The following is a 25,811-nucleotide window of genomic DNA, read 5'->3' on the forward strand; positions in this document are numbered from 1 at the left end:
GGCTTCGGCAATACAGCACGCCGCGGGGGATTCTGGTCGGTGCATGCGCAGGGCTCACTTTTCTTTTTCCCCGTGCACTCACTCCCACGCATGCATCGGCCGGCCGCCTCCTCTCTGGACTCTGGAGTTTGATTCTTCCAGAACGAAACGCCGTACGTACGAGAGAGTGCAGCTAGCCTACCTAGCGTTAGCCTTAGCCATGAGAGCATACACAGCCCTCGATGCATGTGAGACCACAAGAAAGATCTATCTCCATATTCTCCAGCCATCATGCATGTGGCCATATGTACAGGCGTTAGCTTTGCCTTTTGTTAGCTAGCTCGACCAGTATATATACAGTAGTAGTAACCTCGTGCAGCTGAATAGCTGATAGCTAGCTAGCGTCTTAATATGCATATATGCATGGTGTGTGTGTGCATGTACTAGCAGCTATAGATCAAGATAGGTGTGATTGAGAGAGATAGGTGTTTGGAATGCAGTTTGATCCAAGATCTGCCTATATATATGGTGTGTATATCATATCTTGTGATATGGGGGATATGCAACAGGTGAGTGACAGGGGTAGGTAGATCTCGGATCAGGCTTCATTCCTCACACCAATACTCTCTGTTGATGGACAAGTCAAGGTATGCACCAGGTATGAAAGTGAAACCAGCCCTTGGGTAGCCCATGCCATGGTTTGAGGCATGGGATTCAATCTTTAGTATAAGATCTACTTTGCTATTGTGTAATTGAAATTCCTAGTCCAAGTTATAACGGGTCGGTCGAGGTCGCGGCTCATTCCTTACTTCGAGGCATTGTTTCCATCTCTAAGAAAACCTCATCACTTATGGGGTTTTGAATCGGTAAAGTGTTGCTCTAGGATAACATGAATCGGTAGTAGCGTCGCCTACTATCACTACCAGTTATTGAACCGAGTAATATTGTTAGTTCTCTTTTGTTTGGGTGTGAAATAAATGAAGGCAAACCAATAATGATGAGACAAAATTAATAGTTTTTTAAGTGCACGATCAAACAAAGAAGTTGATGGTCATTAAGTAGGGGTGTCTGTGTTTTTCGTCGTACAAGTAGTTGTCGCTTCTGGTCATCTAATCCGACGGGTTCGTATTGTATAGGATGCGTAGAGTCCTACTCCATATCCCGTTTAAAAATATAAGGTCTCCTTGTTTTCCGTAAATTTAACATTGAAAAATTAACTTTAACTACTAAAAAGTATCACTATATTCCTTTTTTAAAAGAAAAAATATATAATGTCAATTTTGTAGTTGTTGATAATAATATATTGGTATATATAAAAGAAATTAATAATTAAAGTATAATATTGAATATCATGTAGAAACCTAATACGTCTTATATTATCAAATGGAAGTATTTTACCCTAATCATCGCTAATGTGGGTAAATAAACAAAAGAAAATTCTTTTTAAGAAGCATCGTGAATATAAGATTTCGAGCAAGAAACAAAGATGACAAATATTAAATGGCATACCATCACTTGTGCATATCTTTAACTTTAAGTGTTTTGCGGAGAGAAAAGAAGCTGAGAAGGGAAGTGTGCCAACTTGCCAAGAAATTCTGGAAATGGGGAGTGCAGCACGTTTGTTTTGTAACCCAAAAAATTGGCAGTGGCAATAGAATGAGTATTGTGATTTGGATTGTTGTTATCAAATTTGTGTTCTTGCTAACATTCTGGGTAAAAGCAAACAATAGAGCACCAATAACATTGCCAAAATTTTGGCTACGAACGGAACACCTGTATTGCCAGAATTCTGGTTTAATTACCAAAAAAATGGTGAGGTTTACAATGTCACAAATCGAAACAAGCCAAAATTTGTAAAACCCCAATCACAATTAATTGGATGGCGATGTCATTTGGTGATCTCAGATTAGCAGTTTAGCACTGGACATGCATGTGAATCAAAGATACATGCGGGCAACCAGAGGTACTGAATATTGATACGTTCCTTCAGAAGACGTGCATAAACACCTCTAAGAAACCTGAATTAGATATAGCACAAACACTGGACTCTGAATCCTTGTAATGTACACATCACATAAACGAGCATATCTAATCTGTACTCGATAGGCAAGCAGAAACCAAAATTATTGATAAAGGGACCGATGCATGACACATATACACGCGGTTTAACATAATGGCTTGTCACTATTTCAGATTGGTATAGAGAACCATGACAATTGACAGGATTATCAAAGAAGACAACGAATGGCAACAAAACAGAGTAATGTATACAGAGTGATATATATGTACAATATACAGTTCGTATTAATCACTTGCTCCTGTTGTCAACAGGTAGCGGGAAAGCAGTTTGATTTTCAAAATGTCTCAAGACATACACATGATATATGATGAACTGTAAAGTACCTATAAGTTTTTCCAGGACATTAAGCTGATCAGTTCATCTAATTAATACTTCCAGTAGAATGCCATCAAAATAACAAAACCCAGGAAACAGAATAATATCATTTACATACACAAAGTACTTCACATTTACAGGGCTACAGCCTACAAGTTATATTATACACCTCTCTTTATGCAGAAATAACCACAAAGTATGTGATGTAAAAGGAATTTGTAGAAGCTAGAATGTTAATTTCAGCTAGAACAAGAAGACTAGTCTTGTAAACTTCTAATGATACAGTGACATAAACTATATGGCCAACCCATAGTTTAAGTAGCATGGCAGAGATCATGTAGATATCATTCAAAATACAAGTCATGTCTTTCACAATAGATAATCACGTGATTGAATTGAATCAATTTGCTAAGGCATGTCAATGAGGTATTATTCAAGTTAGTCAGAAACTCAGAATGTTGCTAATTAAAAGAATAATTCCTTTGTTTTGTGAACAAGCAGTACTATATACAAATTTAGTGGTAAAATCTTGAAGTATTGTGTAACTAAAATCAATTATATAATATACAGCATGATCTTTTAAATGTGCAAAGTCGTCAATTTTTTTAAAGGATCATGCAAATTTCCCAATGAAGAGCAGCATTAACTAATGTATAGGGTGCATTTTAACCAAAATCAACCATATAACACATATACATAGTACAACTTTCCCAGTGAAGAGCAACATGTAAGTCAATATTTCAAAACGCACCGACAGAACAAGAATACAAATGCAACTATGAAAAATGTAGAACTCAATGACAAATAAATGCTTTAATTGTGCACAGCCTAACGGCAAAAGCATCAACAACCGCATCTGCAAATGCACCTGCAACTGGCAAGCAACAATTATCCACGAAAATGAATATATCCATTCTATTTATGTGTTCACTGTGCTATTTCCTCTACAGCTATATGTCTTGGTGTCTCAGATCATCTAATATCTTTCTTTTGGTTAATGCAATATCTACACAACTGAGCACGCAAAAATTTGCTGTACATATGCAGTACCCATAAGCGGCAACAACAGCAGCAGAGTATAGAAATATCTGCACTGATGCAGGAATCTGAAAAAATGGCTGAAGGAATTGAAGAACCATCAATATAATGGGAAGAATGCGCAACTCTGCAAGGGTCACGCTGGCGAATATTTTTACGAGATCAGTCCGTTGCTAGTGCTTGGAGCTCACGCAGATGGTCTGGTATAAGTGTCCCCAGGTGAGGGTTCTGTGGGTTCTCTGCATATGCAACATGATATGTTGCAACACAAGCCTGTGGCCACGCAATTATCATTCGGCACTGCACCATTGCAACAAGAAGCAAACAAGAGGATTAGAAAACAAGATGTCTAAACAGCATGAGTATTACATCCCATGAGATGCTGAACCTCTGCACTTTAAAATGAGTAAATAATATTATGTCTCTCTATTATAGTAATATAACTAGTATCTTGTTTTCCAAATAATATGGATAAAAGAATACCTAGAACAAAAAAAATAAGTTTGGACGGTAGGCCCGTAATATTTCACCAAGACAGCCTAAAGTTAAATTCAAATTTTATAGGATTGTAGCTGGTGACTGGTTTATATTCTTTGATACCAACTAGCTTGGAACCTTACCGGATGCTGTCTTACAAAATTTCAAATGGCACATATTAGGCTTGCAAAATATTGAAGCAACAGACTTATGCTACCTCTTGATTACAAAGGCCAAATCAATTTAGTCATGTTTCAGTATGGCAAAAGTATACTATTACTTGCGAGAAAAAAGTTCAAAAACATGTTCGATCAGGTTTAACTAATCCAGAATTAATTGCAGATGAGCACTCAAAGAACAGAGTGCGAGAGGTTGAGTGGACTACCATGTAATAACCGATGAGGAATGAATAAATGGCTACTGGCAGAGCAAGCTCCTTATGTTCTTTATCCATGGCTAGTGCCCATGAGCCAGCAACTAGTGAGGCCAATGCACCTCCTGTGACAGCAGAAAGGAAGCAGAATGAACCAGTGAGGTCTGAATCAACCAGCTTTGATATCCCACGGAGAAGGAAAAGAGACCACACATCCCGCGAAGCCACACAGAATGCCTTGCCACGCACTCCTACGTGTACAAAACCCCACCGGTTGACCCGTCCCATCAGTTTATCTGATATAGCCAAGCAGCAGCCCTGGCAGAACTCATCATTGCCCTTAGTCACAGCATTGATTGCTCGAGCAAAGCTCCTCACTGCTGCAATAACAGGGACAGCCACAGCTCCCATGCATATATCGCCGAAGGATGGCCCCATCATTGTGCCACAGAATGCTTCAACGGTGCCACCTGGCATACGGACTCCATAGACAAGCCGTGTATGTGCCAGTTTTGCCACAGCCACATAGACAAAGTAGCGAAGTACCTGCATGGTCCATGCCATGCTCACCAAAAGTGCAACCACATAAGCCATCTTGAAGTTCATGAAGTACCCTTCTGCAGCAGCAATGCAGCTGATAGCGACTGTCCAGAAAGACATATAGCCAAATGCAGCAAGAATGACAAAGACAACTAGGCAGGAAGCAGTAGGAGGCAAATGTGCTGCATTAAGAGAGGTGGAAAGCACTGCAGTGGCATGCTGAAGACGTGGACCACTGGCCCAACAACTGTATAGTGCCACGGCAATGGCAACTACAACTATGAGCACTCCAATACCAAGTGCAGCCCCATTGCCAACAAGGAGTATGACTACATCGCAGGCCAGTGCAAGAACAGGGGCTGCCCAGAGTGAGGTCTTGATGGCTTTTGGAGGGTTAATGACTGCAAGGATGACCCAAAAGCAACCTGCAATTATGGATACTATGACAGAGGAGGCAAGAGGAACAAAGTTGGCGAAAGGCTTGTAGGTAGGATTCTGTCGGGAAGAGGCCTGGACACCAAGGAAGATTGTGAGGGCAATGAAAGCAAGGAGGTGTAAGATAAACACCACTCTTGTGACACTGGATGTGAAACCACTGCAGCAACCACGACTATCAGGGACAACAATATTGCCAAATGCTGGGGAGTAAATTTGCTCATCTATTTCAACTGCCACCTGAGGAAGTAATGTTTTGAATGTTAGCAAAGTGATGTAGGTTAAATCAAAGTAATAGCTATGTCCTCGAAAAGAGAGCAGAAATTAGTTCAAATCAACAAAAAAAAAAGTGATGGAATTCTGACAGACACTTTTATAAGTCAAGGCGTGTTTGGATTATCAGCGTTTAGTTTTTCAACTAAAAAATATATGCACAAAGTCTATCATGATCACCTGATTATGCTTTAAAGCAATGGCCAAGTAATTTATTACTATGGAACTATCAGCTACAAAGCAAAGTAATGCCTTGAAAATTGTAAATGGCCCCGATGGACTTGTTGAAAATATATGTCACGGGTTCTTTCTATTATTACTCAGGGACAATGATAATGAAATACAACATATTTGTTTAATGCATGGAAACAAAATGAGGCACTGGGGCAGTTCAGAATAGTCCTACAAGCTTAACCAACTATAGCAAATTCAGTAATGTAGCTAAGGGACAAAATTGCGACCAGATCGCCTTTCTTTGAAAAAATGGAACAAATTGTTATTTAGAATTAATTCTTTTGAATAGACAGAAAGCAAATGGGGAACACTCTCATCAATGTATTGTCTAACAACAAGTATATCAGGCTATCTTCAAACATAAGAAAAATGAGCTAATTCGTACTCCAGTGAGCAAGATAACATAAAGGAATGAAACCTACATATTTGTGCAATTAAAGTCAGTGAAACAACTGCAACCACACAAGTCACAAGCCCAATTAGTTAGTTTGGTTTTACCCTATCAAAATTTGGTAAGGTAGCAAACCAAACATTTCAACAAAAACCTAACCTAATAAAACTTAGGCAATGCTAATATATTCATCTTGCATGAGCACTATTTGAGCACCGAATCAAACATGCCCACAAAGTTTGGCACTACCTAAACATTGGGACTCACAAAATCACCAAATCGCTAACTACTTCTGTACTTTAAGTCAAAAGAGAATTGAAAAAATTATTTCTCCATTGGTTCATCCCAATGATGCAATTTCAAACTTCCCACACAAACCAAATACCACCTGACCGGCCGACTCATCTCATCATGGTAATGCTGGAAATTTTATAACATGCCAGTAGGCCACCTAACCGGCAAAACCCCAACCACTTCATTGTGACCGTTTTTCAATTTGAATGCTACTGTTCATTTCTGCAACAACTACAGCAGCAATCTTAGGCCTAGAGTAGCTCCGATTCACACACTGTTCCCCCAATTTGTCAGCAAGTGCCATGCCACGGGTAGTCTCCTACAGCCAATTGGACGCACAAACAGCATCGAAAACACCCAATTCCACACACATGCATTCGCACGATTGCACGAACCAATTGAGTCGCCAAATAGCAGTTCGAGAGTTGAACACATGCGCACACTCCATTTATAACGATTCAAAATGTGCAAACACAAACATACAAGCAAACAAGTTCGAACGCGCGCATGAGTAAGCGCCCGATTCGCGTCATCAGAATCCATGGTTACAATTCCGCTAGTAAATCGCTCAAAATCGTATCTAGTAGAACTCCACTCCCGCACTTCGTCGCGCGAACAAAATCGGGGTACCGAATCGGCCCAACTACAAGTCACGCTAGGACTCTCAGCAAGCAAAAGCCAGCAACAAGCAAGCCATCGACTACACAGCGGGAGCGCGAGCACACCAAGCGAGGGAAGGAAGAGGGGGGGGGGGGGGGGAACGGGAGGCGCTGGGCTGGTCTCACCTGGTGGGGGCTCGCCGCCGGCGCGGTCGCCGACCCGGCAATGCTGCCGCTGCCGCTGCCGGCCTGCGTAATCTCGCCGCCGCCGCCGACGACGACGCCCTGCCTCACCATCGCCCCCTCCCGCCTCCGCCTCCTCCTCCTCGCCGCGCTTCCCTTTTGTTGCGTCTCTCCCTAATCCGCGACTCGCTTTGGCCTCATCTGCTTTGCCTCTCGCTTTCGCTGCCGCTTTTTCGCTCGCCTCGCTCCGCTTCGCCCTCTCCGCTCTGCTCTCCTCTGCTTGACGTGTTGACGCCTTGACGCCTTGACGGGGAGGAGAGAGAGAGAAAGGAGTTGGGGTTAGTGGGGGGTTGGTGGTGGGGTTACCGCCCGGTGGAAGCTGGCGTGCGACGTGCGCGCGGTTGGTTGGGAAAATATGTAGCAGTACAAACTACATATGTTGGAAACTACCATTGGATCGAGAAATAGACGTTCGAGATTCGTTCACGTTACCGTGAGATTCATCCGAGAAATTTTACTGCGAGTTAAATTTTAACTCGCGGTGATGTGGATGAATCTTGGACATCTATTTCTCGATCCAATTCCAAGTTTCCAATATATATATATATATATATATATATATATATATATATATATATATATATATATATGGGGTTTGCATTATATATTTTCCCCGGTTGGTTTCCCTGAAACTTGAAAAATATTTTTGCTCTTGGCTTTGTCCAGTTGAGCACTTGAGCTGTTTCGGGTGAGGAGGTGAGCGTCGGCTACGGTGATTTGCGGTGACTGTAACGGTGGCGAGGGGAAATCCGGCCGTGGATGGCGTTTTACACCGTTTACACGTCAGCGTGCTCCGTCTCGGGCTTTTTGTTGTAGTGGAGCACAAATGGCGTTCTTTTTCTATAGAGCTGGCCGCTGATTGTCGCTTACCAGTTGCACCAAATGGCATCGTCTGAGCTTTTTTTTTTCTTTTAAGTTTTTTCTTCCTTATATCTCGTTCGTTTCCGATTAAGATAAAATTTTATCTTGATTTTTATCAGCCTAATTTTTAAACTGTGAACGGTGTATTTAGTGTTAACACGTATGATAACAATAGTAAGACATTTGTTGCTTGTTGTTCTTGTTTTTTTTTATTTGCGATATGTCGTTTGCTTTGCTCAAATTATCTACCGTGCGTTTCAGATAAAAAGAGGAAATAAAATATGAGCTCCTTTGAAACACCAAAAGTTCCTAACAATTTTTTCAGTTTCTTTTAAAAAAAATCTAAAATCCTTTTCTTGTAAAGGAGGACTTGATGATTAGTGTTATACCCCACAAAACATGATTAGTATATCTTATTTTTAGGTTTATTTCCCTATGGAATGAAAGCATATAAAAGGATTAACCATGACTTGGAGAAGAGAACCCATTGCTTCCCAATAATTACCTAGCCTTTTTCTTTTGATAGGAGGAGGGCAATCAGCACGGCATTCCAAGGTAGAAAAAAGTAAGAAAGGGCATACTAGTACAGTACTAGTACGAAGGAAAATCCATGATACTGTATTGAACAACCAGCTTAAAGGAACACGATGTACACAGCAAAGCACAAGGCGTGATGAGTGGGCCAACATGGCAACTTTACCAGGCTTAGATTTGCCCGTTAAAGTTGCAATAATGGAAGCCCATCTAAGAGGAGATGAGTTGCCAACCTATACAAACTAGCCCATGAACGAACAACTCCGAAAGCCCACAAACATAAACTCTCGATGAGTCGTCTTCTCTTGTGAAGGGAAAAAGTACACCGAAGTTCCCTCAACTTGTCATCACTTGAACTGTAAAACCAGATACAGCGCATATGTCATCTTATAAAATCAGTACAAACTAGGTTCCTCGACGGCTTTGACTCTGGTTTTATCCGACGTGGTAGCTGAATCAGTATAGGACTCACGTGGGCCTCATATGTCAGCCTCTTCATCCCCTCCCCTCTCTCCTCTCCTCTCTCATCCCCTCTCTTCTCTGTATCTATCCGCTCTCTCCCATGGGAGCAGCCGAGCAGAGGGGAGCGAAGCAGGTGGAGCGGCGGCGCACGGAGCCGGCGGGATGGAGAGGGGCGGCGGTGGGCGGAGTGGGGCGATGGCGAGGTGGAGCGGCGGTGGGCGGAGAAGGCGACAAGGGAGATGGCTGTGGAGACAGTGGTGGCTCGGTGGAAGGCGTCAGAGGAGATGGGGAGCGCGCTCCACGCCGTCGCGTCTCGTCGTCGCTGCTCCATGCATTGCTCCTCGTTCCCGCTCTGCGTCGTCGGTGGAAAGAATCGATGGAGCCCGCGCACCGCCGTTAGTCGTGGCACCCCAATGCCATGCCGCGCTGTCGGTCCCGTAGGAGAGCAGTGTGCACCGCCATCGACTGCGGCACCCCCTTCTGCGCCCCCACGCCGCGTCGTCCGCGAAGGAGAAGCTCAACGTGCCTGCGGAACTCAACGGCAGCGAAGGAGAAGCTGTCGAGGAGGGAGCCCGGATGGAGGACGACCTCATCCTCCACCTTATCGCGGGCGGCCTGCCGCTTGGCGGTCCCCCACCGGATGGCCTCTAGCTCCGACGATGATGACGCTGCCACACCGTCGGGCGCCGTCGAGTAGGGTAGAGCAAGCAGGCCGGTGAGGCGGTGGCGCGTGGAGCAGGCGGCTGGCGGACGATGACGATGGGTTCGAGGAGGAGGAGCACCACCTCTTCCTCTTCCCCATCTCCTCCATCTTCGCGCCACTTGGATCCAAGGTGGCGCCGTGCCTGAGGACGGCCCCCACACCGCTCCGCGTCGTCGGTCCCAACGGAGAACGGTGCGCACCACCGTCCGCCACGGCGCCCACAACTGCGCCCCCATGCCGTGCCGGCCGTCCGCCGTCAGCAGCGGCACCGAGAGGGAGGAATGGCCGCCCCGTCTCACCTTCTCCCATCGCGGTCGATCCCCACCTCACCTTCTCCCGCCGCGCCCACTCCCTCGCTGGACGGCGGTTGTGGTCTCTGCTACCACTGCTTCCTCTTCTCCCGCGTCGCTGGCCGCCATCACTCTCTTCCTCTCCCGCTTCGCCCTACCAGCTCCACCCCACCCACCAGCCAGCCTGCGAGAAGACAAAGGAGAGAAAGAGGGAGAGGAGGGGAAGGAAAGAGGGTGATGACGTGGTATCCTGACATATGGGTCCACTTGAGTCCCACGCTGACTTAGCCGCAACGTCGGACAAAACCGGGGTTAAAATCACCAAAGTACCTAAAGTTAACAGTTTTGTAAGTTAAGGAACGTTATATATCTGGTTTTACGGTTCAAGGACGATTTTGTAACTCGATGACAAGTTGAGGGACCTTCGGTGTACTTTTTCCCTTGTGAAGTGGCAGCATCCACAAGTTAAAAAAAAAATAAGTGGCATCATCGACGTATGAGTCTTTTTTTTTTCTAAACACGCAAGTGAACATCGTGTCGTTTTATTAAGAAGGGAAGAAAAATACAAGAGGGAAAACGATCGCACTCTGAGCGACAGAAAATATAACGCATGCAAGAGAATTAAAGTTTGAGTTTCATTACTCTATAGTTTAGGTTTCATTTGGTAGCTCCAACTTCAAAATTTAACTTTAGAAGTTGAGTCTAGTGTAGAATTATGTAACAATCTAAACTTAACTACACACCTATTTTTTCTTTTAGCATTATAGCTAGCTCCACTCTCATTTTAGATGAAAATAAATCTGTTTGGTTGAACTCTAGCTCCGAAAAAGATGAAGCTGAAGCTAAAACCGTGCCAAACAAGCGCTTAGACTTTGGATTGATTTACTTTCTTCCCGTTTCCTTCCGGATAAAACCAAATTGTCCAAAGTCCAATGACACCATATAAAACAGAGAGAAGGTCTAATTCAACCCTTTAAAAGGTGGGTTTCGATTATTTAATGGTCTGGTGTTTGTATCCAGGGGTGGAGCTGGTATAGTTAAGGGGTGCCCACGAACCCGGTTCAAAAGAAATTACTATAGTTTATCTATTTTCACTATATATATACCCCGTCAATTTAAACTTAGGCACCTGTATCAAGCTAAATTTGATTCAAACCAGAGTAAAGCAAGCGAGTGGAACCCCCTTCATTTTATTCTAGCTCCACCCTGTTTACATAATTTGGCTTTTAGTTACTTGATTTGTGCAAGACAAATTATTTAGAAGAGTGTTGAGTGGCAAAAGCTGAATGGGCTGGCGCCAGAGGATGCAGATGGAGGACATCAACGATGGCATGCATGTACATGATGTGGATGAAGCAACAGCAGTGAATCAGATGGGCCAGCCTGATTGCTTGCATGTAGTACCGTCTCGGATAGTAGGAAGGAATGATGGGCCCATGGTGCAGAAAAAGGATATCCGTCTGATGCGGCATGCGGTGCTTACAAAGCTGAAGTCCCGACGTCGGCAGAGACTCCCGAACAATTTCAATCTACTATTCATCTCTTTTACTTTTTATTTTTTAGTTCTTTTCTATTTTATTTTTATGGCTGAGTTCTATCAGCCCTAAAATTTAGTTAATTTTTGCCGTTTTGCGCTGAAAAATGGTCGTGCTTCTCCACAAAAACGAGGAGGTTATTCTTTGCTAGTTTGCTTGAAAACTAGTCGTTCATCGTTACGTAAGCACGATATTTATCTTCTTTACTAATTTGCTTGTAAATTAGTCGCTTGATTCCGCGAAAGTGAATTAATTTTGAAATCGGTTCCGCTAGCAGGTTTTGATCTATTGATTTTGACGACTCTATTGATTACACTGCAAATCATTAGGTGATCTTGTGTTGGCAAAAAAAAAAGCGGCAACACCTGGTCACATTTTAATTGACTCCGATAATTCCACATATCATCGAAGACTACAAATGAAGTGTCAAATTACCAAATTTTACGATAAAACGAGGGTGGCTTGAGAGAATCAAACCAATACTTTTAGAAGGTATGATGTCAAATGTTTTCTCCAGTTTTTACAAGGTACTCGTATTAAACTATTAATAAGATAATGCAAAATATTCTACATTGTTAATCACGATGCCTCCACAAGGATATATACCTCATAATTAATGCTAAACATATCTGTACCTCCAAGATGGGAGAAAAAATGACTCAGTATTTTCACCTAGTTGGGCTACCATGCGAGGTAACCTCTTGATCCCATGCATGATCTCCAAAACGTCCAACAAGGAAAGAGAATATAACCATGACAATATGGCAATATGACAAGGCCATGAGTTGTTTCGTTATCCATAGTAATGATAGCCTCTGGCCTTTTTCGCATGTGTGTATACTACATTAACAGTGTGTGGTACATCTGATCAGAGAAGGGGAAAAATCCAATGAGGCACACAAAAATTGCTCCTCTGCATCTGATCATGGTCCCCCCCCCCCCCCCCCTCCCTCTCTTTTTTTTTTTCATTTTTCTTTTATCAGCAACGGATCCTTTGCCTCATGCACTTTTTAGTTTTTTGTACTGTTTAACTGAGACAAATATTTACTCACCTTACTTCTTCTGTTCATCAGATGCGTGGGAAAATTATTATCGATCTTGGGATGATGCAACATAGTACAAACATTCTCCTGTTGCTGGCATCAACGGCACGCTTTGTAGTATCAGTAAGTTTTTCTTTTTTGTGATGATTTACACACGCATTTACTGATTTACTCGCTTTGTGTTTCAGGGTCGTTTAGTTCGCGAACGAGAAAATTTCTGGTGTGTCATGTTAGATATACGGACACACATTTAAAGTATTAAACATAGACTAATAACAAAACAAATTACAGATCCCGCTTGAAAACTGCGAGACGAATTTATTAAACTAAATTAATCCGTCATTAACAAATGTTTATTGTAGTACCATATTATCAAATTATGGCGCAATTAGGTTTAAAAGATTCGTCTCGCAATTTACTTGTAATCTACGTAATTAGTTTTGTCTATATTTAATACTCTATTTATGTGTCTAAATATTTGATGTTACCAGCTGAAAAATTTTTAAATGGAAACTAAACAAGCCCTCGGTGTGATGGTTGCCTCCTAGTGGCAACTGGCAAGTGGGATTAAAATCGAGCAGATGGTTCTGGTGAGCTAACCGGATGCAGGCTTATCTTATTTGAGGCACTTGGTTCAGTTGGTTGTGTTTGGGGGTGAGTGATGTACCTGGAACTGGAAGGATCAGAGAGGGTGTTGTAGTACGTGCCACGGAGCATGTGATCGCAAGGGAATCAATCCCCTCGCCGATGCAGCTTCCGCCGCATAATTTTTGGCCTCTTCGCTCAATCTCATCTGCCTATTAACATCAACCAACCACTGTACTGCAGTAGAAGCTCTTGTAGTTGTAGTGTCTCTACGAGTAAATTGATTCTGATTTAACGGCATGCGGCCGACTAGTAATAGCAATACGATTCGGTATAATTTGTCTCCCGTACGCACGGCATGGCCAAGCGGGATATGGATTTTTTTTTTCCCAAAAATATATCTAATTCCATATAATGTTGGGTCCACCAAATAAGTGTAAATTAAATAACTGAAAATCTGAAATAGCGAGTCCACCGGTTTATTAGATTACCACGTGGCGGCTTAAGAGCATTTGTAGGAGTCCCATGTGGCGGCATGAGAGCATTTGTAGGAAGTTTAATGGACTTTTAGTATATAATAGATAGATATATAGATTTGTCTTGAAAAATACTTTCATAAAAATATACATATATTATTTTTCAATGAATATTTTTATAGAAACAAGAAGTTAAAGTTGTGTTTTAAAGACCATGTCAATGTCCTAAACGACTTTTTTTGTGAGTATGGAGGGAGTATATTATGTTTGTAGGTTTATTTCCCTATGGAATGAAAGCATATAAAAGGATTAAGCATGGGCATGGAGAAGAGAACCCATTGCTTCCCAATGATTACCTAGCCTTTTTCTTTTGATAGTGCTATATGGATAGGAGGAGGGCAATCAGCACGGCACTCCAAGGTAGAAAAAGGTATAAGAAAGGGCAGACTAGTACGAAGGAAAATCCATGATATTGAGAACAGCCGGCAAAGGAATAAGATCACTTTGACTCCCTCAACTGACCACGAATCTAAATCGTATCCCTCAACCGTAATACCAGAAATTTTGACCCCCCGAACTTGCAAAACCGGTGCAATTTGACTCCCTCGCCGGTTTTGAGAGGTGGTTTCGCTGACGTGGCGCCTATGTGGCAATATTGACCGAGTCTTCGGTCCACGTGGCGTTGACGTGGCACTTACGTGGCAGTAGAATTAAAAAATATGCGTGGGACCCATTAGTCATTGGCAAAAAAGAAATGTGGGCCCACTGACATGTGGGGCCCACATGTCAGTCCTCTTCCTCCTCCCTATCTCCCTTCTCTCTCTTTCTCTCCCCTTCTTCCCATTCGGCCGACAGGTAGGAGGGCGGCGAGAGCGAGCTGGCGGCATCGGGGCGCATCAGAACCGAACTGGGGGCAGCGGTCGGCGGCTAGGAGACGAGCGGAACGGTGCGGCCCACGCTGCCGCTCGTCATCCTCGTCCTTGCGGTTACCGGCGTGATCTCTGATGGCTCGCGGGGTCGTCGTCGGTGACGAAGCGATTGGCGCGGGGGGTGATGAAAAGGCCGCTGGAGAAGGCCGGGGCGGCGGGGCTGGAGAAGGCCGGGGCGTCGTCCTGCTCGTGTGCACCGATGGCCGCCGCCGCTCCCCTCGTCCGTGCGCCGTTGCGATCGTCGATGGACCCCGGTGGTACGCCGCCGCCTCCCCACCGAGGCCGAGCCAGGCCGGCCACTGGAGAAGGCTGGGGCGGTGGGGCTGGAGAAGGCTGGGGCGTCGTCCTGCTCGTGTGCGCCGATGGCTGCCGCCGCTCCGGTTCCGCTGCGTCTTGATGGCCGCCGCTGTTCCCCTCGTCCGTGCACCGTTGCGATCGTCGGTGGACCCCGGCGGTGCGCCGTCGCCTCCCCACCGAGGCCGAGCCGGGCCAGCCGCTCGCTCTCGCCGCCCTCCCGCCCGCCGTCGAATGGGAAGAAGGGGAGAGATTGAGAGAAAGAGAGAGAAGGGAGAGAGGGAGGAGGAAGAGGACTGACATGTGGGTCCCACATGTCAGTGGGCCCACATTTCTTTTTGTGTGAATGACTAATGGGTCCCACACATTTTTTAATTCTACTGCCACGTAAGTGCCACGTCAATGCCACGTGGACCGAAGACTCAGTTAATATCACCACATAGGCACCACGTGGCGCCACGTCGGCGAAACCACCTCCCAAAACCGGTGAGGGAGTCAAATTGCACCGGTTTTACAAGTTTAGAGGGTCAAGATTTCTAGTATTACGGTTGAGGGATACGATTTAGATTCGGTGGTCAGTTGAGGGAGTCAAAGTGATCTTATTCCGCCGGCAAAAAGAAACACGTGTACACAGCAAAGCAAAAGGCGTGATGAGTGGGCCAACATGGCAACTTTACCAGGCTTAGATTTGTCAGTTAAAGTTGCAATAATGGAAGCCCACCTAGAAGGAGATTGGATTGCCAACCTACTGGTGTACAAACTAGCCCATGAACGAACAACTGTGAAAGCCCACAAACGCAACTCTTGATGAGTCGTCTTCACTTGTGAAATGGCACCATCGACAGGTTCAAAAAAAAAAAAAAAAAAAAAGGGCAGCATGGACGTATGAGTTTTTCTTTCTTGAACACGCAAGTGAACATCGTGTCGTTTTATTAAGGGAAGAAAAATACAAGAGGGGAAAACGATTCCACTCCAAGCGACAGATAATACAACGCAGAGAATCAAAATTTGAGTTTCATTACTCTATAGTTTAAGGTTAGCTTGGTACTTAGTAGAGCTCCGACTCTTAAATTTAACTCTAGAAGTTAGATCTGGAGTGGAGTTGTGTAACAGATTAACCCTACACATCTAGTTCATTTCGTGAGAGCGTTCCAAGTAGCTCCACTCTCATTTTAGGTGGAATTGAAACTGTTTGATTGAACTCTATCTCAAAAAAAAGTGAAGCTAAAGTTAGAGTCATGCCAAACAGGCACTTAGACTTTTTATTGATGTACTTTCTTTCCATTTTCTTCCGGATAAAAATCAAATTGTTCAAAGTCCAATGACACCAGATAAAACGGAGAGATGGTCTAATTCGACCCTTAAAAAGTGGGTTTCGATTATTTAATAGTCGAAGTGGTCTAATTTTCTCACTTTAATTGACTCCGATAGTTTCACCGAAGTGTCAAACAAGTCGAGTGACAACAAACAAAGTGTCAAATTACCAAATTTTACGACAAAAACGAGGGTGGTTTGAGAGAATAAATAAGTAAAACGAAGCAAATATGCGTTACGTGAATAAGCGAAACGATAGTCGATTGAGCCCGATGAGTGAAAGAAAAGAGAGCAAAGAGAAGGGGAAAATAAAAAACCTGTAGCTACAAACGTGCAAGTGCCCAAACCGAATCATGCAGGCAAAGCCACCTCTGAGCTGCACAAAAGACGAGCAGGGTGAGGCCAAGACCTCCCCGATCTCCGACGCTGCCCGCAGCCCAATCGATCGTCTCCTCGATCAGGCCGCCATCATTTTCAGTGCAAGCTCTCACTCTCAAACAGTCACAGTCACAGTCACTCCACTCCACTGCCTGATCCTTCCACCTCTCGAGACGAGAACAACCAGATCACTCCTAGTGGTGGCGCCCTGCCCTCTCTTCTCCTCTCCAGTTCATGGTCCCAGAAAGGGGTTAGATTTCTCGCAGACGTGGTAAGCGTCCAGAAAAAAAAAACACACTATTTTTATGGTTTTTGGCTCTCTGAAATCTGAATCCTGTCTGCCATATGATGCAAAAGGCTATTGTGATTTCACGTGCGGCAGTTCGGCCTTTTTCGCGTGTGTGCAATGTAGAATACTACAGTAACAGTGTGTGGTAGATCTGATCAGAGAAGGGGGAAAAATCCAATGAGGTTATGAGGCACACAAAAATTGCTCCTCTGCGTCTGATCATGGTCTCTTTTTTTTTTTTTCATTTTTCTTCTATCAGCAACGGATCCATTGCCTCATGCACTTTTTAGTTTTTTTTTACTGTTTAACTGAGACAAATATTTACTCACCTTGCTTCTTGTGTTCATCAGATGCGTGGGGCAATTATTATCGGATTTGTCGATCTTGTGATGATGCAATAGAGTACAAACATTCTCCTGTTGCCGACATCAACGGCACGCTTTGTAGTATCAGTAAGTTTTTCTTTTTGTGATGATTTACACACGCATTTACTGGTTTACTCGCTTTGTGTTTCAGTGTGATGGTTGCCTCCTAGTGATTACTGACAAAAGCATATGGGCTTTTGTTCAGAGACCGCACCACTGCAATCTGCAAGTGTGTGGCAAGTGGGATTAAAATCGAGCAGATGGTTCTGGTGAGCTAACCAGATGCAGGCTTATCTTATTTGAGGCACTTGGTTCAGTTGGTTGTGTTTGGGGGGTGAGTGATGAACCTGGAAGGATCAGAGAGGGTGTAGTAGTACGTGCCACGGAGCATGTGATCGGTAGGGAATCAATCCCCTCGCCGATGCAGATTCCGCCGCCTAATTTTGGCCTCTTCGCTCAATCTCATCTGCCTATTAACCTCAATCAACCTCTCTACTGCGGCACAAGCTCTTGTAGTTGTAGCATCTCTATGAGTAAATTGATTCTATTTTAACGGCATATGATTCGGTATAATTTCATTTATATGCCAAGTTAAACAGTCAATATTTCATATTTAAAGCTAGGATTCTCAGTATTGATCACCATTCGATACTACAATTTGGTCCTCTCTGAATCTATCTAGCTAAGCTACGATTTATGGTGCGGATCGTAAGTCGTAACCATCAGAGTCTGCAAAGATGCAAGAAGTGATTCCTAATAAACCAATGAATGAAATAACCATCATTATTATTGTTATTAGCATCAGCAAGCCTAATCAAGAAAGGCTTTACTGGGCAAACAAATCATCAAAACGATCTGGAGAAAGTAGGGAGATTACACCGAAATGGTCCAAACGATCAAGAAGCTGATTGATTGATCAGGTTCTTCCTAGAGAACCCGGTCGGAGTTGGACGGCAGGCGGCGGAAGAAGTTGAAGCCGGCGGACGGCATGTCGCCGCGGAACCTCGGGTGGCGGAGGTAGTAGAACCCCATGGCGAGCAGCAGCAGCTTGAACGGCACGGCGTACATGACGAGCGCGGCGAGCAGGCACACCACCGCGAACACCGCCGTGGCGCGCGGGTCGCGCCACGACAGCAGCGCCTCGATCCGCTCCCCCTGCGCCGCGACGTCGCCGAGCAGCGTCTGCGCCCGCCCGGCCACGGCGCGCAGCCTGTCGTACCGCATCCGGACCACGTCGGCGGGGCGGGCCGAGGGGAGCCCGTCGAACTCCTCGTCGAGCTCGTCGGGGCTGACGCTGTCCACGTGGGAGAGCCGCGGGTCCATCCCCGTGGGCTCCCGCGGCCGCGCCCTGTAGCGCCAGAGCAGGACCAGGAAGAGGTAGAGGCAGACGGTGGGGAGGATCATCTCCGGGCAGAGCACGACGGCGACGAGCAGCGCGTGCACCAGCACGGTGGTCGTCGGGTGCGTCCACGTGCGCACGCGGTTCGCCCACCTCACCGCCGTCGCGACGTGCGACAGGCAGCCCACGACGCGGAACCAGTTGGCCTTGCTCCGCCGCATGCTCCACGAGTGCGTGTCCGTGTCGAGCAGGTACTGCACCACCTCCGGCCCCAGCGGCGGCTCCGACCGCGCCAGCCGCCCCGACACGATGCGCATCGCCGTCTGCCGCAGCACGTCCTGCTGCGCGGGGCCCAGCGGCTTGACGTAGTGCATGCGCGGCAGCAGCGGGCTCCCGTACGCCTGCATCAGCGTCAGCCACGACGGGCAGGTGAACCGGATGGCGAGCTCCAGCTCCCCCATCTTGCGCACGCCCACCGGGTGCACGGCCGTGAGCGCGAAGGTGTTGGCGTACACGCGGTTGGTGTCCAGCGTCGAGAGGCGGATGCGGAGCTTGCCGATGCGCGCGTCCTTGGGCAGCTTCCCGGCGTCGCCGCTGGCGTCGGCGCTCCTGTACCGGACGTTGTCGAACACGGCGATGGTGAGCACGGTGCAGGGGTCGAACACGTCCCACGCGTACTGCTCGTTCCACCGCGGGTTGAACTGGTCCAGGATGGTGCGGGTGCGCGCCCACTTGGGCCCGTACTTGAGCACGACGTACGCGTCCGTCGACCCGCTCGCGCCGTCCTTGGCGATCTTCATCGGCACCAGGTTCGCCGCGCCGCGGATGCCCACCTCGAGCATCCCCACGGGCGGCTTCGACAGCTGCTTCGACGCCGCGCGGACGTCGCTGGCCACGTTCGCCGCCTCGTCGAGCACGTGGTAGCCGCCCTCCAGGCAGACGCGCACGTGCACCCGCCCGGCGTACGGCCGAGCCTCGTCGCCGCACAGGTTCAGCCACCGCGAAGGCGGCTCTACCCGGTCGTCAGATCGCCGGTGCACGGTTGACAGTGGCACGCGCGCCTGACCCACCGGCTGCCCGGAGAAGATATCCTCCACGACGACGGTCAGGAAGGGATCGAACGGCTCGGCGGCGACGAACAGCAGGTCCTCGTTCCAGCTCGGGTTCGATGTCCCCGTCGCCGCGCTGCCCAGCGCGACGCGGCAGGTCTTGAACACCTGGGCGCCGAGCTGCGCCTTGACGTAGAGCTCCGGGAAGGCCGGTCCCATCGGCTTCGCCTTGGCGTCCGGCGGCGCCGGTAAGCGCAGATCCTGCGCCTGGATGACGCTGAGGCGGAGGTACCAGAGCTTGGGGGACAGGTACGCCTTGGAGCGGGTGTGGACGAGGTAGCCGCCGGAGTCCGATTGCCACGCTTCCTGGAACGCCTCGTCGACCTGCGTGCCCACCCACACGGCGAGCATGACGTCGCAGGCCGCCGTGCCGTCATTGGCGTGGCCCTCGAGGGTGTACCACTGCGGCGCCAGCGCGCTGTCCGGCGGCGACCGCTTTGGGACCTCGTGAAGATCGAACGAGACGTACCCGAGGTTGGTGTCCGGCGGAGTGGCTTCTCCCTCCGCCGCCGGCTTCTTGGCTTCTTCATGGACGGTGACCTCTAGTGAGGTGGCCGTGAGGCTATCCTTGTGGAAGGCGAACACCTGATCCCACTCGCCAGCGGCCGTCGCCGCGCGCGTCTTCACGGCGTGCGTGCCGATGGACAGCTGAGCGTACAGCGGCTGCTTGTCTCCGCCGCCGTGGTGCTTGGCCTTGAGAAGCCGGACGAACAGGTAAGGCACGCGGTCCACCAGATCGTACGACGCGTTGCCCGCAGAGGCCGCCATGCTCCGCTCGGCGGCGCTCTGGGGACGAATCTCGAGGTCCCCGGCGACTCCGGCGGCCGCGAGCTCCATCTTCGACGGTGAGGGTGGCGGCGCCTTCGACGGCGAAGGCGGCACCGGCGCAACCTCCTTCTTGGTCTCGTCCTTAGCCTTGCCTTCCTCTTTGGGCTTCTCGCCGTCCTTCTTCCGCTTCTCCGGCGACTTCTTCTTGTCATCCTTCTCTTCCTTCTTGTCCGCCTCAGCTGGTTTCTTCTCTTCTTTCTTGGCCTCCTCTGCTTTCTTCTCCTCGGCCGGCGCCTCCGGTTTCTTCTCCTCGGCCGCAGAGGCAGCGGCAGCGGCAGCGGCTGGCGCCTTCTCCTTCTCCTCCTTGCCACCCTCGGCAGCCTCCTTCTTCTCCGCGGCAGCATCGGCCTTTCCATCCGCAGGGGCGGCGGGTGGCGGCGGCGGCGGCGGCTCATCGACGAACCAAATCTTGAGCCCGATCTCCCCCTTGATCTGCGAGAAAACGCTCCGCTTCTCGAGCGGGTAATAGACGAGCACCTCGTCCCCGGCCTTGGAGAAGGAGGCGCCGGCCACCTTGACCTTGCCGAGGAACGTGCCCCCGCGGCGGCCGCCTCCCCCGGTGGCGGCGATGGCCTTCTTGTCGTTGTAGAGGTTGAGCTCGAGCGTCTCGGCGCACATGGCGTCGGGGTCGTGGACGAGGAACTCGAGGCGCTCCCCCCACTGCGGGTTGAGATCCCGCGGCCTGGTGGCCGTGCGGCGGCGCTGGCCGTCGAAGTCGACGACGGCGTAGGCGCTCGCTGTCCCCTGCCCGTCCTTGGGCATGAGGTTCCGCGCGTTGCAGACCTCCACCACCACCCGCCGCCTCGCCCCCTCCTCCACCATGGCTGGCTACCCCCCACCGCCCGCCCACAGGGTCAGCGGGAGATCTCGATTGTCCGAAGCTTCTCCGATCGCCGCGCGCCCGTGTCTGTGGCGAGCGAGAGCGACGTGGATCGAGTTGGGAATTCGGGGAAGGGAGGAGAAGAGAGAATGTGACCGTTGGAGAGTGGAGACTGGAGCGGAGAGTGACTTGGGTCTTGCCGTCTTGGAGGAGGTGGGGGTCGGGGTTTAAAAGGCGGCAACGGGCGGGAGGTGGGGCCGGAGGCCACGTAGGAAGGCGGTGGGCGAGCTCTGCGTGGCACGGAGCGTTGTCCGGTTGCGACGTGGTTGGGCGAGCCGGTGGCTGAGTGGCTGGATGGTGCGGTGGGGCCGCGCAGGTCAGCGTGTTTGTTGGGTGTGATGGTTAACGGCAACGGCATTGACGCGACCGGCGACGGAGACGGTGGCGGCGGAAATCCCTCTCGCCGGGAGAAGCGGGCGGAGACGTACGTGGGCCGATGCAATTTTTTTTTTTTTTGGGCTGATGTTTTTCCATGTGTTGTGCGACCGGCCGTGTCCCCGAGAATGAGGAAGTGTGTGCTGCCGACCTGCCGTACATCCTGGCCGTTGAATTACGTTTGGTATACGGAATTCTTTCCTATTCTTACAGATGCTTCACGCGAAATTCTATAGCATTTGTGAATTGTGATAGATTATATTTAAATTTGTGGTGCTAATATTAGGACTCTTATGTAAGTCTTCCAACCAAACCCATACAATCGTAACAAAAATTGGTAACGCAAAAATGTGCCAATGGTCAGCTCTAATTGGTGCTCTACCATAAGTTTGACAAACGGTTAAAACTTAGCTAAATTTTAGCACTACCAAAATAGGATAGATATGCTTCAACTATATTAACTTGGGATAAATTTTGGCTTCAATCCAAATACACAAATATTATTATTGAAGACTCCTATTATGTGGTAGGTTTTAGAATCAAAGCTAAGACAATCCTAAAATTTGGCATTATTTGGGGTTATTTGTACAATTTTTCTCTCCAAGTCTAAGGGCATGCACTCTATGTTTAATGGAGAAATTCGAGAAGGAACATTTTACCACTCCTATGCCAAAGATAATTACCGTTGGCTTAATTACTCAAATACTATTTTCTCTCTTGTGTGGATTATTTATCCTCGTCATTATTTCGGCATCCCTTGATTCATCATATCTTCCCTGTCTTGATTACAAGACGATCATTTCGTATCTCACACTAATAAGGCCGTGTTTAGTTGTTTTGACAAAAAAAAATGATGTATATGGACACACATTTGAAGTTTTAAATATAGACTAATAACAAAATAAATTACAGATTCCGCCTGTAAACTGCGAGATGAATCTATTAAGCCTAACTAATCCGTCATTAGCAAATGTTTGCTGTAGCACCACATTATCAAATCATGGCGTAATTATGCTCAAAAGATTCGTCTCACAATTTAATACTTCATGCGTGTGTCTAAACATTTAATGTGACGGAAAAGTTGAAAGTTTGAAGGGAACTAAACACAGCCTAAGTAATAAATCGATCAGTGTTGGTGCACATTTAATAAGCATATATACTCCCTCCATACTCATAAGAGCAAGGCTAATAATACAGCCGACCTGCTGGCTATAAGGTTCTTTATAGCCTTCTCTCAGCCTACCCATATAATAGTTAGCTCTTCACAATTAATACAGGGCCCACTTGTCTCTCTCACAGAGTTTCTTGGTTCTTGTGTTCAAGCCGGCTGTTAGTTTACAGCGCGCTTCTCCTCTCTCTCCTCTCTTCTTTCCTCCAACTCAGCATTTAGCCGGTTTATAGCCTACTATTATACTTGCTCTAAAGGAAGTCGTTTAGGATAATATTTAAGTCAAACCTTGGGAATATAAATCATGAATAACTCTCAAGTTAAGTTATTGAGTTTGAAAATATAAAAATTATATGAGTAGATTTGTCTTGAAAAATATTTTCATAAAAGTATACATATATCACTTTTCAATAAATATTTTTTTTATAGAAACAAGCAGTCAAAGTTGTGTTTTGAAGACCGTGTTGCTGTCCAAAACGACTTCCTTTACGAGTACGGAGGGAATATCAAGCTAGGTACTAGTATAACATACTACCTCCGTCTTTTAAATAGATAACGATGTTGACTTTTTATCACACGTTTGATCATTCGTTTTATTTTTAAAAATTACATAATTATAATTTATTTTGTTGTTTTTTTGAATGACTAATTTATTTTGTTGTTAGTTGTTTTATCACTCAATGTACGTTAAGCGTGATTTATATCTTATAAATTTGTATAAAACTTTTTAATAATACGAATCGTCAAATATGTGTTAAAAGTCAACTATGTGTATTTAATAAAAAACGGAGGAAATATCAGTGTATCACAACCGTAGATACATCCTATCTAGGATGTGGAGTACAATCAGAAAGATTACCGGTTGGACTTAGGGGTGTAAGTAGGCTTGTCCGCGCTCTCGCTTATAGATAAAATTAGTGCGTAACCCGCGGGTTTTCTATTAATTTGATCTATAAATGGGTTTATAGATCGACTCACTTGCATGTCTAGATGCGACAAGCCGAGCCACGACATAAAAATCCATAAATTATCATTTATTTGACCTATAAGTGAACTCGCTGGTTGACCCGCTTGCATCCCTAGTTGGACTTGTGTACCATCACCCCATCGGTGTGGCATCAATATATTAGCAGGCGTAGTAAAAACCTACGAAGTAGTAGTATACTACAATATCGGCCGTGGTGTGCATGCAACCGTGCATCAGTTGCGCTCATGTACGTAGCATCTCCCCGTTTTATGACAAACAGTTAAATATATTGGAGACCTATTTAACACTGAGCAGTGAGCAGCACCAACAATCAATATTTTGCATTGCCACGGCATCCGGATGCAAGAACATGAGATCGACCGAGGCTAGTGGGTGCCTAAAGTGCAGCCGTGGCATGGCTCCAAAAGAGCATTTGCACCAGCGTGGCGTGCAGTCCCATCGCCGAAAACGGTCACTACTACTCGATCCCAGCTGCTTTTTACTGCGCCGGAAGTATTAAATTTTGGGCACGTCCAGTCTCGTCCCGCCCGGCAAACCTCACAGCGACGCAGCGTGGTCGGTGGCGGCTAGTAGCTAGCATGCAGAGCAGAGCAAAGCCAAGCCACCACCCGCAACGTCTACTGCGCCGCGGCCGGCGATGCTGCACGCCTGCACCTGCACTGCACTGCAGGCCTCGTCATTGCCCGATGCAACGCGCGCGCACTAGCTAGCCAAACAAGTGAGACGACGATGAATTTGATGAAGTCATCTACACCGCTCGCCCACGCAGCTGCGAGACGTACGGAACGCGCGTGTGGGGGATCCACTGCCGCGCCCATTGCCTCTTCTCCCAAGTACGTTGCGTTCGTCGCGTTGCGCGCGCGCGCGCAGGTGGATGGATCGTGTCCTCGGCTCGGCGCGGCGACGAGGGGCAAGCGTTGTTGGGCATGCGTCCGTGCATGCATGCATGCATAGCATCGCGTTGGCGTAAGAACAACTCGTACACGTACGTACGCCCGTTTGAGATCGCTATATGCTGTGCATGCTGCTGATGAGATGATGAGCTGCTGCAACTGCTTCCTGCAATCCTGTTTATTCCCCTACTATTGTTATTGCATCTCTCTGTGATTCCGATACGCAGATTTGTCCTGTAAATTTATAGATTCTTGTCAGTGCAGGTACAATAGTCCACATGGGTGCGTGCAGGAGTCAGCTTATCTTTGGTCTGTTCGTGGCCGATCGTTAACTTAGCTTGTTCTGTTAATAGTGCAAGCTAATTAAGCCCATGTCCTCGTGTCTCGATCGATGGGGTTTTTCCTCTGTCATAAACAGTGCAAGTTTATACTATTTTATTTGTCTATATCAAAAACCGTACAAATATTACGTACAACGTGTGACAGGCGATCGAGCAAAACGAAAGAGTCGATCAAGCTCCCCCGTTTCTCAACGGCTCATTAGTACTAGGAAGCATAAAATAGTTAATTATATTAACCCCGTTTAATTCGTCGAATATCTCTGGATCATTCATGGTTATATTGTTTTTTAGTGTGACACACTGTGACTACAAAAGGAGAGAGAGAGGTAGCACGTGCTGTGATGGTCTTTCAGCGTTCGAGACGCAGTGATTCTGGGCCTGGCCCACATCAATCTTAGTCCATCTCAAACGGGCCGAGTGGGCCTCTGGCCCGCAAACCCACTCGAGAGATCGATAGAAAAATTAGGCCCATGGGCTCACTAGCACGGCCCACCGCAAGGGCCCCCCCTCTCATTCTCGCTGACGTCATCCAACCCATACTCTCTCGCCCGAGAAAAATAA

At 47.1% G+C, this 25,811-nt stretch overlaps 2 protein-coding genes across 2 annotated transcripts; both read right to left on the reverse strand.

Annotated features, from left to right (window-relative positions):
- Positions 1-1,345: 1,345 nt before the first annotated feature.
- Positions 1,346-7,514, reverse strand: LOC127768658 (protein PNS1-like). Its single transcript, XM_052294278.1, has 3 exons — positions 7,215-7,514; positions 4,275-5,477; positions 1,346-3,712 (listed from the first exon to the last, which is right to left on the reverse strand). Exons 1-3 carry the CDS (start codon positions 7,323-7,325, stop codon positions 3,575-3,577), a joined length of 1,452 nt encoding a protein of 483 aa, XP_052150238.1. The 5' UTR covers positions 7,326-7,514; the 3' UTR covers positions 1,346-3,574.
- A 10,584-nt stretch (positions 7,515-18,098) lies between these two features.
- On the reverse strand, positions 18,099-21,613 carry LOC127768103 (FT-interacting protein 3). Its single transcript, XM_052293626.1, has one exon. It carries the CDS (start codon positions 21,425-21,427, stop codon positions 18,257-18,259), a length of 3,171 nt encoding a protein of 1,056 aa, XP_052149586.1. The 5' UTR covers positions 21,428-21,613; the 3' UTR covers positions 18,099-18,256.
- Positions 21,614-25,811: the final 4,198 nt, after the last annotated feature.

This window comes from Oryza glaberrima, chromosome 3 (genome assembly GCF_000147395.1).
Source record: "Oryza glaberrima chromosome 3, OglaRS2, whole genome shotgun sequence".
Taxonomy (NCBI): Eukaryota; Viridiplantae; Streptophyta; class Magnoliopsida; order Poales; family Poaceae; genus Oryza; species Oryza glaberrima.

What these genes read in the sequence shown, in the direction of transcription:
- LOC127768103 (XM_052293626.1), bottom strand. Translation starts at nt 21,427, where the DNA reads ATGGTGGAGGAGGGGGCGAGGCGGCGGGTGGTGGTGGAGGTCTGCAAC.
- LOC127768658 (XM_052294278.1), bottom strand. Translation starts at nt 7,325, where the DNA reads ATGGTGAGGCAGGGCGTCGTCGTCGGCGGCGGCGGCGAGATTACGCAG. An exon ending in CGGCGGCGAGCCCCCACCAG is followed by an intron (nt 5,478 to 7,214) that starts GTGAGACCAGCC and finishes TTACTTCCTCAG; the next exon opens with GTGGCAGTTGAAATAGATGA. An exon ending in TCCTCATCGGTTATTACATG is followed by an intron (nt 3,713 to 4,274) that starts GTAGTCCACTCA and finishes GCAATGGTGCAG; the next exon opens with TGCCGAATGATAATTGCGTG.